Source organism: Centruroides vittatus, unplaced genomic scaffold (assembly GCF_030686945.1).
Source record: "Centruroides vittatus isolate TY-2023 unplaced genomic scaffold, ASM3068694v2 contig_17, whole genome shotgun sequence".
NCBI classification, from domain to species: Eukaryota; Metazoa; Arthropoda; class Arachnida; order Scorpiones; family Buthidae; genus Centruroides; species Centruroides vittatus.
Genome location: NW_027121033.1, coordinates 20,691 through 37,320, shown reverse-complemented (window position 1 = coordinate 37,320; position 16,630 = coordinate 20,691). Strand labels below are relative to the sequence as shown.

The 16,630-nt window shown below is 33.1% G+C and overlaps 1 protein-coding gene and 2 long non-coding RNA genes across 3 annotated transcripts; 1 reads left to right on the top strand and 2 right to left on the bottom strand.

The window, feature by feature from the left end:
* Positions 1-42: 42 nt before the first annotated feature.
* On the bottom strand, positions 43-3,662 carry LOC136969056 (delta(24)-sterol reductase-like). The gene is made up of 8 exons (XM_067263138.1): positions 3,452-3,662; positions 1,582-1,843; positions 1,407-1,525; positions 1,079-1,345; positions 859-999; positions 578-775; positions 329-504; positions 43-273 (listed from the first exon to the last, which is right to left on the bottom strand). The coding sequence occupies exons 1-8, from the start codon at positions 3,623-3,625 to the stop codon at positions 120-122; spliced, it is 1,491 nt and encodes a 496-aa protein (XP_067119239.1). The 5' UTR covers positions 3,626-3,662; the 3' UTR covers positions 43-119.
* A 6,246-nt stretch (positions 3,663-9,908) lies between these two features.
* LOC136969104 (uncharacterized) lies at positions 9,909-10,407 on the bottom strand. Its single transcript, XR_010879761.1, has 3 exons — positions 10,287-10,407; positions 10,097-10,199; positions 9,909-9,986 (listed from the first exon to the last, which is right to left on the bottom strand). It is a non-coding gene; the product is annotated as an uncharacterized lncRNA (long non-coding RNA).
* Positions 10,408-13,424: 3,017 nt separating this feature from the next.
* LOC136969103 (uncharacterized) lies at positions 13,425-13,877 on the top strand. Its single transcript, XR_010879760.1, has 3 exons — positions 13,425-13,514; positions 13,602-13,704; positions 13,815-13,877. It is a non-coding gene; the product is annotated as an uncharacterized lncRNA (long non-coding RNA).
* The last annotated feature ends 2,753 nt before the right edge of the window (positions 13,878-16,630 follow it).

Below are 16,630 nucleotides of genomic sequence, written 5' to 3'. Positions count from 1 at the left end.
TTGTGTCTTAAAATATTGTTTCCTAGCGTAAATGAAGTTTGTTGCATAAATACAGCTGTATAATTAATCAAGCAAGATTTAATGTCTTCCTGTCTGACTGTTTACAGAAGATCTTGGAATTATTTTCGGGCGCTTCGTCTCACTTTGTCATAAACTTCCGGAAATGCTTCAATGCAGTTTAACTGCTTTCTGACTTTATCATAAAGAGTATGATCAAACATTCTTCTAAACTCATCCCTGTTCATATATGTTGCAGCATACAGTAGCTGAAAACTATAATAATGAGTAAGTAAGGATTAAGCAAGCAAATTAAAAGCTACTTTTATACCCTTTAATGCTTCTGATGTATTCCTCTAATTTGCGCGTAGTAGTTTTAGCCTGGTAAGAAACCTGGGGTTCTCCATATGCACCAATGTCGATGTACATCTTTGCAGAATTGCCATCCGGATGAACGAATCCCAAATTTGGTGCTAACAATGCAGGGCATATCCATAATGGATAAATCTATGCACGAGAAATGAGATTATATTTAAATTTCTTATTTTTGCAGTTCTAAGAGTAGAAATAAAATGAGTACTTTAACTATTTCATCAAAAAATTTGATACTTTGGTGAAGTGTGTCCAAAGGAACGAGCATATCTTGAAAAAAATGGTTTTGCTCATATAAATCGTGTAGCGATTCAACCTCCGTCAATTTCAATAGTGAAATTTTGATTGGAAGAGTCCAGCCGAGGAGCCAGCGGAAAAGGAAATGATTTCCAAATGGTATTATGTGCTGAAAGTAATTTTATTGAGAAGTAAAACCCTGAAAGAGGGTAAGTTGTTCTATTAAATTAGCATTTAAATAAAACCATTTACCTGAATTTCCCAAAACATGCTTTTAGAATGTCTGTGATAATAATCGACGAGAGGTATAAATTCAATATCATCTGTTTTTCGTAAGTACGTTTCCACGTGTTTATAAAACCATGGTTTGTACCATTTTCCTATTTTGTTGATCTGTAATATTTTGAAAAAATTTCAGAAGCCGATACTAATTTTAAGCTTTTTACAAACTGGTAACTGTGTATTTAATCACCTTTTCTTTTTCAACAATATCTGTCATGTCTGCACTCATAACAACACTTCGTTCCTTATCGAACATTAGACACTCCACAAATTCACTGGCATCTTTGCGTGTAGTTTCAAATCTCAGCCTGTTCATTAGTTCCTCCGTGGAAAATGTGGATTTGTAATGAACTCTCACATATTTTTTTGCTGGGACGATCTGTACTTCCACCGAAACAAGAAACCCCAAAGTTCCGTGAGACCATGGGATAGCATGAAACAGATCTTTGTTCTCTTTCTGAAACCAGATCGGTTACTGAGCCAAATACAAATTTGATTTTGAAATTCTGAACACTTACCGCACTGCATCGGATGATGCTTCCATCTGCCAGGACCATTTCGTATTCATTACATATCTGCTGAAACAAACCGTAACGATGGGAAGAAGTTTCGACACCAGTTCCCATAACCAACCCTCCTGAAATTAGTAGTCTGAGGAAGTATGCAGGAAAAGACAGAACAAAACCATCTTACCTATTGTCAAATCATCCAATTCTGGTACCACAGCTAGAGTCCATCCTAGAGGTAACAAATGCGATGTAATCTGCCCCATGGTGACCATTGGCTCTAATCGGACCACCCGTTTCTCTATATCTATGCCAAGGATGTTCTTTAGGTCCACGTCAATTCTGTGCATCGTTGCCTTATACTTAGGCTGATAAAAACTCATGGTCATCCATCCTGGACGATTAGTGCAAAGCTGCTTTTTCCTACCTGATTTATTCCATTCCAGTATCTTCAGAGGGAAAAATAATACCACAAAATGAAATAGTGATACCTACATGGTTATTTCAAAAATCTTACAGATTATATAGAATGACATACAAAAAGATGAGATGTACCATTTGATGTGAGATTCAAATTTTACATGGGGATTTAGGCCATAACTTTCACTACTGTCCAGCATGGTGAATTTTTGAATTGATCAAATTTATCATTTTAGAATTGTTTGTCTTACTTGTTAGTTTCAACAGGTTGTGTAAGGAAAGAAAGAAATACTTTGATAACATGTACCAACACAGACTTTATGGCTGATCATAATTTTGACAATTGCAAGTGCAACCAGATTACACTTATGAATTATAGCTCCTCTGAGTTTAATGGGATGGTGCCTACTGCACCAAGGAATCTGAGACTGAATCCAGATGGGTCGAATTTTTCAGATGGTGGCTGGCCAGCCTGGATGTGTTAGACTCATACACTCACTACTTGGTCATCCTATTGTTAGCCTAGTCAAACCCATAATTGCTAAAAATGCCTCTTAGTGCCCACAGGACAGTTTTAAAACACTCTTCTGAACCTCTCCGAACATCCCGTATAAATGGTTTCTTGGTTTAGAGTAAATAGATATATCTGGCACAGAGTTCAACCTTTTTCTGTTAGCATGTTACTTGATTTGAGCATACAGAAATGGCATATTTATGGTAGCCATGCCATAGGGCCAAATATATGGTGTGATCAGAGTGAAGGTAAATAAAGGCAGAAATCTAGGCATGCGATTAATTGGGTATTCATTGACTTCTGAGTCGTGTAGAATATGGCAAACAGAAAACAAAAGCAGTACTGTTACAAAATGCATCCGAACGTTACTAGTGTACAATGATTGTTTTTGGCTGCATTAAGAAGAGCAATTGATGGGCATTCGTTGCAGAATGGTGATTCATACTTATCCAAAACATATGCAGTGGTCTGCATTCACAGCCATGTTGCATATAGCTGGTCTCCCCAACCAATGCACATCTTGTTTCGTTTTGCAACCACCACAGCACCATTCCACAATGGTGATTTTGGACATGCATGAATCACCCACACACTCACCAATTTTTGCAGCAAATGTCCACTGGTTTTTCTCCTGCAGCCAAAAACAATTATTGCATGCTGATCATGTGTGGATGCAGTCGGTAACAATGTTGCCATTGTTTTATGTTCGCCATATTCTATACACAATTCTGAAGTAAATGGATACCCAATTAATCACATGTCTAGATGCCTGCCTTTATTTACTGCCACTCTGGACTCGCTCATTAGCATACACGCTGCTGCATACCCCCGAACAAACTTTTTGATCATGCCGTACAAGTTTGACAAATCTATATTATTAGTATCTATTATTTGGCACAAAACTATGGTCCTCCCCTTCTGAGAGCGCTCATTCCCGATATTCCTTTGTTACCTCTACGGGCAGATGAGGGAGATAATTAAATCCTGCTCCTATTTCTCAGGACAAATCGATAATTTGGATCTGATTCGAATTCCCATGGTAGGAACCACCATATTGCATCCTCATCCATTTACCCATAAAAGAAACACTGAAACAAGCTTCTAATATAACAGATTGACTTACTTGTTTTTGAACATATCTGACCTTTTCTTCGTGACATTTCTTAGAATCTCGATAGTGGAACGCAATCCAATTTCTGACAAAGAGAAACACTTTGTAAACAACAGAAATTGGTAACAGAACGAGTACAAGCAGCCATCTGTAGTTGATGACCAAGTGTTGCAGCAAATCCTTCATGTCTGCAACTAAAAAAACAAATCACTTATCGATGCCCGTCTGCTAAACACGTGATCTGATAAGACAGGAAGGAGACTACAGATGAAGGTCAGATTTTTTTTTAGATTAAGTGCAGTATCTCAGTTACGTTACAGTTGTTAAAAAACAAGCTTATCGAAAATGGTAATATCGAAAAAACAAATTAGCTGTTACGCTGTTTTCAGTTATATCGTGTATTTTATTGTTAAGCATTTCAAAATGCGTTTTCTCGTTACGTCTGGTGTGTGTGCATGCGAATCCTTCAAAGCTTATGGCTTGGATAGAACAAACTAACTCGAGATTTGATGAACGTAAAACGTCTTCTCTGGTGCACCATCTCAAGGTCAATATATTATTTTTTTCCATCACATTCAGGTGATGGCAGTAGAGAATAAACAATGGAACCTCCCAAATAGTGTAGAATAAACTTAAATCTAATACTTCACTATCAGTATAATCTCTGTATGACGGGCTCGGATTACAAAGAAAATTTTGTAAATGTTCTTCCAGTTGTACTTGGAAGTGTGCATGTTGCAAATCTAATGATTAATTGTATATTTCTTTATCAATCTTAGTTTTTATAAGGGAAGGCGGGCCACAGAGAGATAGTTAAGATTTTTGATATTTACTGCTCAACAAAGCCGTGATTATGTATACAATAAAAAATTATTAAGATCCTAATGAAAAGACATTATAGTTAAAGGCTACAGTGCATTTATTCTACATAGCTTGCTCTTCAATGTGATAAAAGTTTAATGTTGTTTGGAGCTATAGGATACAATAAGAGTGCGACTATGCGGACGCGAGCGAGCGAGAAGAGGCGAGACGCGATAAATATCAAACCCTGTCAGATATGTGCGAGAACAGAAATTCGCTCTCGCCAACGAGATTTCTCGCTTCTCGCTTGTGCCTGGTTTTCCTTTGCGAGAACTATCGCTCGCTACTAATTCGCGTCTGCATAGTCGCACCCTAAAGCTCTTCTATCTGTGGTCCCACTTTTCTCTAAGATTAGATATCAAACATATATTATCTTTGGTACGCGTTCTTGATGGTTCTTCATTTGTCGTTAGACGTAGCGTTGATCGTTTTTGAAGTACAGTTACGACACGACATGGATATGTTTGTTTTGTATAATTACGGCAATACAACACTTGAGCGATCTGCCTAGGGCAAGGGTCGGAAGGTCGGCTCACGAGCCGCATGCGGCTCTTTGAACATAAACTCCAATCTCACCTCATGTCAAGCAGCGTTGACTTCTGAGTCGTGTAGAATATGGCAAACAGAAAACAAAGGCAGTACTGTTACAAACGAATATGAAGTTTTTCTTCATAACCTGATTATTAAAGGCAAACGAACTGCCGAATTATTGGGCTATGTATGATGTTTCTATTAAAGCAGTCGAGGTAGACAAATCGAAAATACTAGAGAACAAAACAAGTACTATAATCTCGAAAATGAACTAGAAATCTTCAGGCTAGAAGTGAAAAACCATAACATCTGTCTTCTCTTAATGCATTACAAACGATTCCAATCACATCAATTGAATCGGAAAAGGCATTCTCGGTAGCAAGACTTTTCATTACTAAAATAAGAATCAGATTGAGTGATCGGAGTATTGACCATCTTTGCTTTTTAAAATCTTATAAAAATTTACAATATTTTGTATTATATTTTATTAAAAAAAACAAAAAATTACCTTCTACCAGTAAGTTAGAAGTTCGATCTGTTTTGTTTTTAATTTTCAACTCAATTCAAAAGCATTTTTGTTGTTGTATGCAGTTTCCAGCAAACTTTAATAAATTTTTTCTAGTTGTGAAAATTTCTACGTAATTCAAAGGTAATTTTTAATATATATCTTACACAGCATTATTAATATGATTTCTAGGTTACAGAACGTATTAAATTACTTTAAAAAATGAAAAATAATTATATCGTTTGATTTCATGATATTTTGTATATCTTAAAAACAATTAATTTTGTCCCGGGAAACAGTTCAGTTTTATCCCGGAATCCTGGGACAAGCAAAAGACCGGGAAATGAGAAACCCTACTTCGCTCCGACTTGCTCCTCCTCAGATCCTATGTCCTGATGTAATTCAGTTGCCTTCTCGAACCAGCTTCCATCCTTTTCATCAACTCCGATCCCACTGCCGTGCCCAATGTAACTATCTTCCTATTTTTTGAAGATTCAACATCATCCATTTGTCAAAAAATTTGTTGACTTCCGGTTACGTTTAACGGACTTCTAAAAATGCCAAAAAAACTTCTTTCGTATCTTAGGCAACCGACCGTTGCTAATGATGTTTGCAATTAGCAGCGGTGAAGCTGGTTAAAAAATCAATTTTGCTCTAATTTAAAAACTATTAACACTAGATTTTTGAAATTTTTATGCAACTTTACTGAAGATGTGTTGTCAACGACGAACATTAAACTTATTTGGTAAGAACAAAAATAAGCCCGATGCGGACGATCCAAGCCCGCGCGATGATATTATAAAAAGTACTGAATCTCACCAACAAATGGACCTATGACTTCAAAAGTTCAACACCGAGTCTACTAAGGGGTGCCGCCTCCACCTCCAGTAGATCGGCCACCGATTTCCGGATGGCTGGTCAGCAAAAGTCCGCAACTTCAAAAGTTCAAACCCCACACTCGAACCGATGACGTCACCACAATTCTCCCTTCAAGCCGAAACTAACCATGTATCACACTTCACCAAGTAACAATTTATCCGCCTCCTCATTAATTATATTTGTTATTAACACTTATTTAATGTTAATTACAAACGAATCTAAGTTTTTGTAGGAGAGTCTTGTACAGGTGTGCTTTGAGCTTTGTTTTTCATATTCTTGGTCTTATAAAAATAGAAAATCATTTGACAACCAAGTCCAAATAATATAATAAACATATTCTGTAATTAGTACATAAAACGTTCATTCTCGATATTAAAAACCACCACATTTATTGATCGTGTTGTATAAACATTAATTACAAATGTCTACCGAATATTCTTAATTTGTATCTAGTATATATATAAAAAATTACTTTATTTATACAGGCGCGAATTGAATAAAGAACGAAAAGTATGGACAACTGTATGGAGCCATCCCCACATAGTCTCTTTAATATGTTACTTCAAAACAAACACTAGGTAAATTTTAACTTTACATTTGGTTTATTAGTAATACTTTATGGTTTTATGCAGTAGAAATTGTCTTCTTCAGTTTCTGTTTCGTCTCTGTCTATGTGGATGAACAGGACATAATTCATTATTTAAAAAATAATAGACCCTTGGAAGAAGCCCGAGTCAAAATAATCGGTGCTCAAGTGGCTTTGGCCATAATATATATTCATAATCGAGGTAATTTTTTAAATCATTCATCTCTTTAACGAATGTAAATTGCATGATGAATTTGTTTGTGTCTTGGACAGAAATTATTCACAGGGACGTCGGGTCCAAGAATGTCATGCTAGATAAGTTGAAAGGAACGATGCTGAAAAATAGCATCAAATTGTCCACCTCATTATATTTTGCAAATGCTGTACATGTCACGTGTTGTACATGTCACGTGTTGTACATATCTTTGTATAAATTACTATAAAAGTTAAATAAAAGAAAAGCGTTGGTGGTCGAGTCAGATTCGCTCCGCCCTCGTGTGCGTTGCATCTTGCAGTGCTGAGTTCGATTCACCCGATGCTCATTTTAAATAATTCAGATGTTTCAAGGGCATATAATTTTTAATAGTACATTTTTTTACACACAAACCATTTATATATGTAAATGAGAAATGTTTCTTCGCTACACACGCCAGGCCGTTCGACCAATTGCTAAGAAACTCGGCAGTTACGTTCACATATAGCTAACTTAGATACTGTGGAACATCGCACTCCAAAATTTCTATTGGGTTTCTGTAAATCAATTGATTTCTATCTTTATTCGATTTGCTTGTTTACACCTAGCGCCATCTACTGGCAATAAATTTAACAAAACTATAAAACTAAATATAATTTTTATAAAAAGCCCGAGCAACGCTGGATTCATCCGCTAGTTCAGCGGTTCCCAACCTTTTTTCATTAGCGTACCCCGTGGCATTTCCAACTTTCCAACGAGCAACACATGCGCAAATCTCGCACTGCCTGTTTGTATAGAGAGTCTCCATTTGGAATTTTATTTTGACTCGGTTCTCGGTCTCTTGAGTACCTACAAGTCTGTTTCTTTATGCGCGCATGATTTGGGCACTTCATACTTTGTGCCAAATTGCAACTTTTGACATGTACTCCTTCATACCTCTAAGCTGGTAACACAGCAAGCAGTACGATTTTATAAACAAGACAGTCTTGTCAATAAAAAATTAATAAAAATACTGAATAAACAATGAAAAAAATTACCATCTGTAGAGAAAATCTGGAGAAACTAGCTGTGTTTTTTCTTCCTAACTATAAAAAATACTTTTTTCAAACAACACGTGGGGATATTGTTGAGAGATAATAATGATAACGGTAACACACCCCACCATCAAAAGTTCGTAGCATAATCACTAATCACGCATAATGGTGTCCCCACTACCATTGACGGACTGCGCAACATTTATCGATCTGTTGCATTGTACAATCGGCAGCATAAGTTTTTATTTTAATTGTTGCATTTTGAAATGTATAATAAAGTTTGCGATTGTTGCAAGGAACATTTTTACCTAATAATTTTTTAATACTATTACTTTGTGATACATAGTTAATATATAATTTTTTTTCTGCCATAATAACTTTTTTCTGTACCCATAAACAACCTATCGCGTACCCCGGATTGGGAATCACTGTGCTAGTTTATATATAGTTTCGAAAAGCGCGAAAGAATTTCTCGAAAAATAGCTAGGGATGTAATGATTTTATCAACATGTTTATTGAATGTAAGTTTGGAATCGAAAATCCCTCCGAGGCCAAAAATAATTAACAGAAATTGTAGGATTTTTTTGTAACTCTTTCTGCCCTGTTGGCTTTAAGAGAGCTTCTTTAAGCAAGCCCATTATGGGTCAGAGCTTCTTTAAGCAAGCCCATTATGGGGCGGCCGGGTGGTGAGGGACGGGGCCCGAAATATCCATACGGATCACCCCCGAAAAATCTCCGAGAGCAATAGGTTGCCACCTTTACTGCTCGGCCATTCGGCCGTCTATTTTATAGGATTATTATCTGTGTAGAAAGTAAGTAACTGAGTATTACGAGACGAGTTAGCGAATAACTCATTATTACAGGTTTTGGGACATTAATTTTAAGATAAGTATTTTCTACAAGGGAAGTTAAACGATGTAGACTGATCTGAAGCTCGTTAGGATAGTGGATGATAAATTTAATAATTTAATTTAATTTATTTAGTCATACTGGGAGAAACCCATGATGCGGGGAATACAAAAAATCAATACATAACGTTTATACGTTACAAACTAAACTAATATACAAATACAATTCATAAGTTATTACAGAGAAAATTAAAATATACATAAAAAAACAAACATATTACACAAAGCGATATCAAAAATATATATTTAAACAAAATATATATATATATAAAAGAAAAACAATTGTGGGGAGAACTATCCGAACAAAAAGAACATTATATAAAAGAAATTAATTACACCCACCTATAAAACAAAAAAAGGATTAAGTTGTCACGTCAGAAAGTGGATAGACTCCCAAAAATCCTTTGCCACGAACACACTTTTAAAGGAAGAAAGCAAATGCCACCTTTGGGCAAAATCGAATATTTCAATATGCAAAATGAAACAAAATGTACACCACACTCCGTACAAAGGCTCACTGAAACAATAAGACAACAAAATATTACCTAAAAAATAATTTAATTTTCTGAACAAAATTAATTAAATCAAAATTGCGTGAATTACCAATAAGGTCCAAAAATTATCAAACGGAATACTTTCACGAATTTTTTCTAAGTTAGTACACCTAGCTATCACATGAAAAGCATCCAATAGCTGATCACCTTGACAATATATGCAAATTTCTCTGCAATGATTCTATAAAAAATTAAGGGAGTTACATCTGATTTGCATTATCGTAGAGCTAATATTGAAACAGAAATTGTTGTTATAAATCGAACAGTCGAAAAAAGATTTATTTAAGTGATCATACCAAACATTATAAGAACTTACATTAATACGTCGATATAAATCAAGAATAAAATTATCAAAATAATTTAATAGGTGGTTGTCTCTTTAATCCGAAAACATTCGGTAGACTAACTTACAGCTAAACAGGCTTAAAACTTTTTTATTGGTTCTTCATCAAATGCATTTCGGACCAGTTTTATGAGTCCTGGTCCCTCATCAGTGCTACAGGAAACCAAAGGTTTTTTATTAACATGGGTGACGCGAGTGCGTACATAATAAGATTTACAAAAAATTCCTTAAAGAACATTTTTAACTAAATACATTTTTTATACCTTTTTAGTTCTTCGTATCCTCCTTATTAACTATACATTTCTCACTGGTATCTGTTTTCATATTCGTTTTTAATTCCTATTTTCCCGTGTACTTACAGTAGTACTATAATTATAAAGTTTTCTTATATAAAAAAATTTTTTACAAAGATCTGTGTAACTAATATAGAGTTTTCTAAAAGTAAATACGTACTTACTATTTTTTCCGGATGTATTACAAACATTTTACATCAAATTTTAGTTCTATAAATATATCTTTAAGGCTGTTCGGAAAGCATTGCGCTTTTTACAATACTAGAACGTTCACAGTAGGGTGCCACACATAAAGCTATTAGTCTGTTGCGCCCTCTATTACATAATACCACTGTTGGTCGATTTGCATGCCATTTGACAGATTTACTAAGTTACTATTATTGCTATGTTTTTTTATTTCTATGTGTTCTTTAAACTTACGTTTATATATATTTTTCTCGGAATGTAAAATTTTGGTGTTATTTTTTTCTATTTGGCAACTATTGTTTATTATGTGGTTAAACCAAGGGGAGGTGTTATGTTTCAACCTGATGGCAGCCATATGTTCATTGATCCGTGATTCCAATTTACGCCCAGTTTCACCTATGTAATATTGTGGGTGTTGACAATTGCAGCTGATTTTATAAACGACTCCTGTTTTTTCCCATATATTGTTATTATTTGGTTTTTTAACATTACAGATTTGCTGCGATATTTTGTTTGTTAACAAAGGGGCCAAAATAATATTGTCATTTTTTAGGGATTTGGAGCATTTTTCATAAATATGTTTAGATATATAAGGGAACGGTTTATGGTTGGTTTCCTTCTTGTTTTTTATATTAAACCTGTGTTTGTAATATTGTGTTTGCCAGATATTTAATAAGTGCTTGGGGTAGTTATTAAGTATATATTTATGATTTAAATTTTCAACCATAGTTTGACGTTCGTTATGTTGGCTCGTCCTAGTGTATATTTTCTTTAAGTCCATAATATATGTATTCTTTTTTATGGTACTAGGGGTGTAGGAATGATAATTGATTGTTTTGTTTACGTCCGATGGTTTTTTGTAAGTTTTAAAAGTGAAACAATCTTTTCCTTTTTTTATAGTAATATCTAAAAAGTTAATTTTTTTATATTTTTCTAATTCTGTATCAAATTTTATGTATTGGTTTATGCTATTAATTTTCTCAAAAATTAATTTTTCATTGGTTATCTGATGGTTAAAAATTAATAAGTAGTCGTCCACATATCTCATTACTCTTTTCACACCTGGAATATTTTGTATCTTGATATCGAAATCTTTCATAACTAATTCAGCCAGCTTTGGTCCCATTTTTGATCCCATGCTGATCCCATCAGTTTGTCTGTAAAATTCATTAAATACTTCAAAATAATTGTTTTTATAGGCAAATTCTATTAGGGTTATTAAATCATGATCAACGGTTTCATTTAGGAGGCTGTTTTTTATTAGATCCCATTTTATGTTTGGATACATGTTTTTAACATCCAGACTGATTAAAGTATCTGTTTTATCTATTTTTATTTTTTGAATTATATTAATGACTTCATCGGCATTTTTAATACTATTTTTTGAATTTTCAAAATTTTTTAATTGTTGTTTAATGTAATTTTCTAAATTATATAAAATTGAGTTTCGAAAATCTACTATTGGCCTATATTTTTCACCAGCTTTATGTGTTTTTAACCTTATATTTAATTTAGGGGTTCTATTATTTTTGAAATTTAGTATGTAATTTTTATCTATTTCTTTAATTTTATTGTTCAGATACATGTTTTTTACCATTATAGTTAAATCTTTTTTAATTTTTCCGTATGGGTTTCTGTTTAATTTTATATATTGTTCGTTGTTAATTTGTTCTTTAGTTTTTTCTTCTATGACTTTATTGTCTATAATTATAAGTTGTTTCGTTTTGTCTGCTTTAATGATTGATAAATTATTAGTTTTTAAAAAATCTTTTGTTTTTCTTAAGTTTAAACTTAATTTATTAACTTTATATTTATTTTTCTGGTGTGATTGTTTCATGTCTTGTATTACAGAACCTATAAGATCACTTTTCTTTTCTTTTTTAATAGGCATATCTTTAATACTTTTGTCTATGTCAGCAATTAAATCAACGGTTATTCTATTAGTAGGTAAGTTAAAGTCAGTACCTAAAATAAGAAGGTTTTTGACAAATTTAGGGATTTGTTTGTTAGTTTTGTTTATAATTAAACTATTTTCCCATTCTTTCTTTTCACTGGGGGTTGGGTAACCAAAAAGTTTTTTTAATTTTATATCTTTTTTATACTTATAGTTGTTAGCAATACCTTTATATGGATTTTCTTGGTAGTTATGTCGGCGTAATACCTTACGTAATTGGTATTTTAGATTGTTCCACTTTTTGGTTTTCATTCTTATTACTGCTTTTATAATTTTCCTTTGATCTTCCAAATCATGTGCCTTGGTATAACTTCTCTGATAGTCCTGCTTAGTTTTAAGGTATTTGGAGTATACTCTTCCCTCAAAAAGCATCGAAAATGGTTGAAAACAATTAATTACCATTCCTACACCCCTAGTACCATAAAAAAGAATACATATATTATGGACTTAAAGAAAATATACACTAGGACGAGCCAACATAACGAACGCCAAACTATGGTTGAAAATTTAAATCATAAATATATACTTAATAACTACCCCAAGCACTTATTAAATATCTGGCAAACACAATATTACAAACACAGGTTTAATATAAAAAACAAGAAGGAAACCAACCATAAACCGTTCCCTTATATATCTAAACATATTTATGAAAAATGCTCCAAATCCCTAAAAAATGACAATATTATTTTGGCCCCTTTGTTAACAAACAAAATATCGCAGCAAATCTGTAATGTTAAAAAACCAAATAATAACAATATATGGGAAAAAACAGGAGTCGTTTATAAAATCAGCTGCAATTGTCAACACCCACAATATTACATAGGTGAAACTGGGCGTAAATTGGAATCACGGATCAATGAACATATGGCTGCCATCAGGTTGAAACATAACACCTCCCCTTGGTTTAACCACATAATAAACAATAGTTGCCAAATAGAAAAAAATAACACCAAAATTTTACATTCCGAGAAAAATATATATAAACGTAAGTTTAAAGAACACATAGAAATAAAAAAACATAGCAATAATAGTAACTTAGTAAATCTGTCAAATAGCATGCAAATCGACCAACAGTGGTATTATGTAATAGAGGGCGCAACAGACTAATAGCTTTATGTGTGGCACCCTACTGTGAACGTTCTAGTATTGAAAAAAGCGCAATGCTTTCCGAACAGCCTTAAAGATATATTTATAGAACTAAAATTTGATGTAAAATGTTTGTAATACATCCGGAAAAAATAGTAAGTACGTATTTACTTTTAGAAAACTCTATATTAGTTACACAGATCTTTGTTAAAAATTTTTTTATATAAGAAAACTCTATAATTATAGTACTACTGTAAGTACACGGGAAAATAGGAATTAAAAACGAATATGAAAACAGATACCAGTGAGAAATGTATAGTTAATAAGGAGGATACGAAGAACTAAAAAGGTATAAAAAATGTATTTAGTTAAAAATGTTCTTTAAGGAATTTTTTGTAAATCTTATTATGTACGCACTCGCGTCACCCATGTTAATAAAAAATCTTTGGTTTCCTGTAGCACTGATGAGGGACCAGGACTCATAAAACTGGTCCGAAATGCATTTGATGAAGAACCAATAAAAAAGTTTTAATTAAGCCTGTTTAGCTGTAAGTTAGTCTACCGAATGTTTTCGGATTAAAGAGACAACCACCTATTAAACATATATACAGCTACTAAACAAATTTAATCAAAATAATTTAATTTCAAAGTAGAGCAACAGTAATAATTATTTAGTAATTCATCAAAATTAATACCGTTATTAGCACAAATTTTCCTTAAACTTTTAGACCACAGCAAATCCCTTTTATTTAACACACAACATAAACACGTTCTACTCCATCGCTTTTCATCCAATTCAATAGTCCTAAAGATCCAATTCAAACATTTATTTAGTATTGTAAAAGACAAAGGTAATAGCGAACACTCCATAACAATCAAATATCTTGGGGTACAACGAGACAAACCAAATAACTTTTTAATAAAATTAGCCAAGACCGGATCTAACTCGTCAGATTGATATCCCCAAACCTCGGCAGCATATAACAAAGATGATGTGACAATTGAATTAAAAATCCTTAAACAATCATTCAAATTACGTAATTTAGCCGATCTACACATCTGAATAACTCTATCAGTTTTAATAAAGGCGTTCCTTTTAGCAGTCTGAATATGGGATTTATATTTTCCATTATATTTAAATATGACACCCAGATATTTATATTGGAAAACTACCTGAATTACATCGTTTCTAAACACCATCTGTCCGACTTAGCAAGTTTACCACCATTACGGAAGACAACAACTGTAGATTTCATAAGATTCAAGCTCATGTTATTTTCTAATAAATATATATCCAAAATGTTAATAAATCCTTGTAAACCTCTAACAGAGTCGGCAATCAAGACTATGTCATCTGCATAAGCCAATATTTTGATACTAATGCCGTTCACCTCTATACCTTCATAGGTCAGAATTAGTTATTTGTTCAATTAAATCATTTAAATATACACTAAACAACACAGGACTTAAAACACAGCCCTGTCTAACTCCAGTAGCAGTGAAAAAAGACCTAGAACAAAGACGACCCCATTTAATCTTTACATTAGACTCACTATATAATTCTGTAAGTAGAGAAACAAATTTAAAACTAATGCCATATTTCAAGAGTTTTTTTCCACATTAAATTCCTATCTACAGTATTAAAAGCTGAGGACAAATCAACAAAGAATGCATAAACTTTTCGCCTTTTCCTCATTAAAGTCTTAGTAATAAGGCTATACAGAATAAAAACATTATATATCTTAGAATATTTTTCACGAAAACCGGCCTGATTCTCAAATAAAATATTGTTTAAATTTAACCAAGTAACAATATATGATACAATATATTACAAAAAATCTTTGACACACAGTTCAGCAGTGAAATTTCTCTATAATTATTAGGGATCGATTTAGAGCCATTTTTATATACCGGACATAGAATAGCACTGCACCAATCTTTTGGGACTACCCCAGTTTTCAAGATTCTATCAAAACTTCTAAGCAGTATCGGTAAAACAGAATCCATCCTCCAAAATTCAGAAGGTATACCATCAACCCCAGGCGCAGAGCAACTTTAACTTTACTTAAAACGTAGCTCAATTCAGAGTCCATAATGTCTACATCCAAAATTTCATCAGACCAAATTAAACACTCATTGAAGACAGACAAATCCACACTATAAAGGAAGTGACGAACCATATAAAGAATAAAAATAAGTAAACCACTCCTCCAAAGAAATATTAACTTTACTATTATAATTTCTAATTTTACACAAATTCCAAAACCATTTGTTATTTTTACGGAAAATACCCGAATTCTGAACCGTATACAAGAACTTTTTTTCTTAGCTAAACAAATTTTTTTAACCAAACCACGAAATAACACAAATAATTTACGATACGATTCAAAACCATTTTTCTTAAAAGCTCGCCAAGCTCTATTTCTGTTACGGATCATTAGGCGACAATCCAGATCAAACCAATTGTTAATATTTATATAGTCCTTTCGGTTTAAAGTTCATATTATGGGAATTAGCTATTTCGACAATTACTTTACTAACACTTGATAAAGAAACAGAATCACAATCTAACAAATATTTCTCAAAATCAAACACAAATCTGTTCATAGTCTCACAATTCCAAAAAATTCTTTCGTAAAAACTGCCCTGATTAGTCACCTTGGGTTGAACAGGATTGTCCAAACATAATACTATAGGAAAATGATGCAATAAACAACAATCATCAACAAAAAAAGATTTAACACAATCCCATACACAGGAAGTTGTTAGACCAAAATCAATAACCGATGATCCCAAACTGGACACAAATGTATATTCACCGGCTTCATCACCCATTCTACCATTTTACCATTTAATACTATTCTACCATTTCTATACTATTAGGTTATCATCTATACAGAACTGAAGCATCTTTTGACCTCTGCTGTTCACGATAGCATCCTTAGATGTTCTGCTTCTTTTAGCATAATCAATACCAAAAACATCACCGATGTAATCAGGGATAACATTTTCCGCACCCATCCGAGCATTAAAATCACCCAAAATAATTAGGTTAGAGTCTTCATTGAAATGAAAATTAATTAAAATCTCAAAAATTTCCTGCCAACTATGCTCTTGCATATAAACAAAACATAACAAGAATTCACCCGCAGGAATATAATATTAATCAAAACCAAAAAATCATCTCTATAAATTACTTTATAACAAAAACATACTTTTATAAACAGCAGCCATCCAGCCTTGAATCTACCCCTACTACCATCTCGGAGAGCATC

Coding starts and splice junctions, on each gene's coding strand:
- LOC136969056 (XM_067263138.1), bottom strand. CDS start 3,625: ATGAAGGATTTGCTGCAACACTTGGTCATCAACTACAGATGGCTGCTT. Junction 1,844..3,451: donor TCAGATATGTTCAAAAACAA/GTAAGTCAATCT, acceptor TTCCCTCTGAAG/ATACTGGAATGGAATAAATC. Junction 1,000..1,078: donor ATATTGTTGAAAAAGAAAAG/GTGATTAAATAC, acceptor AAAATATTACAG/ATCAACAAAATAGGAAAATG.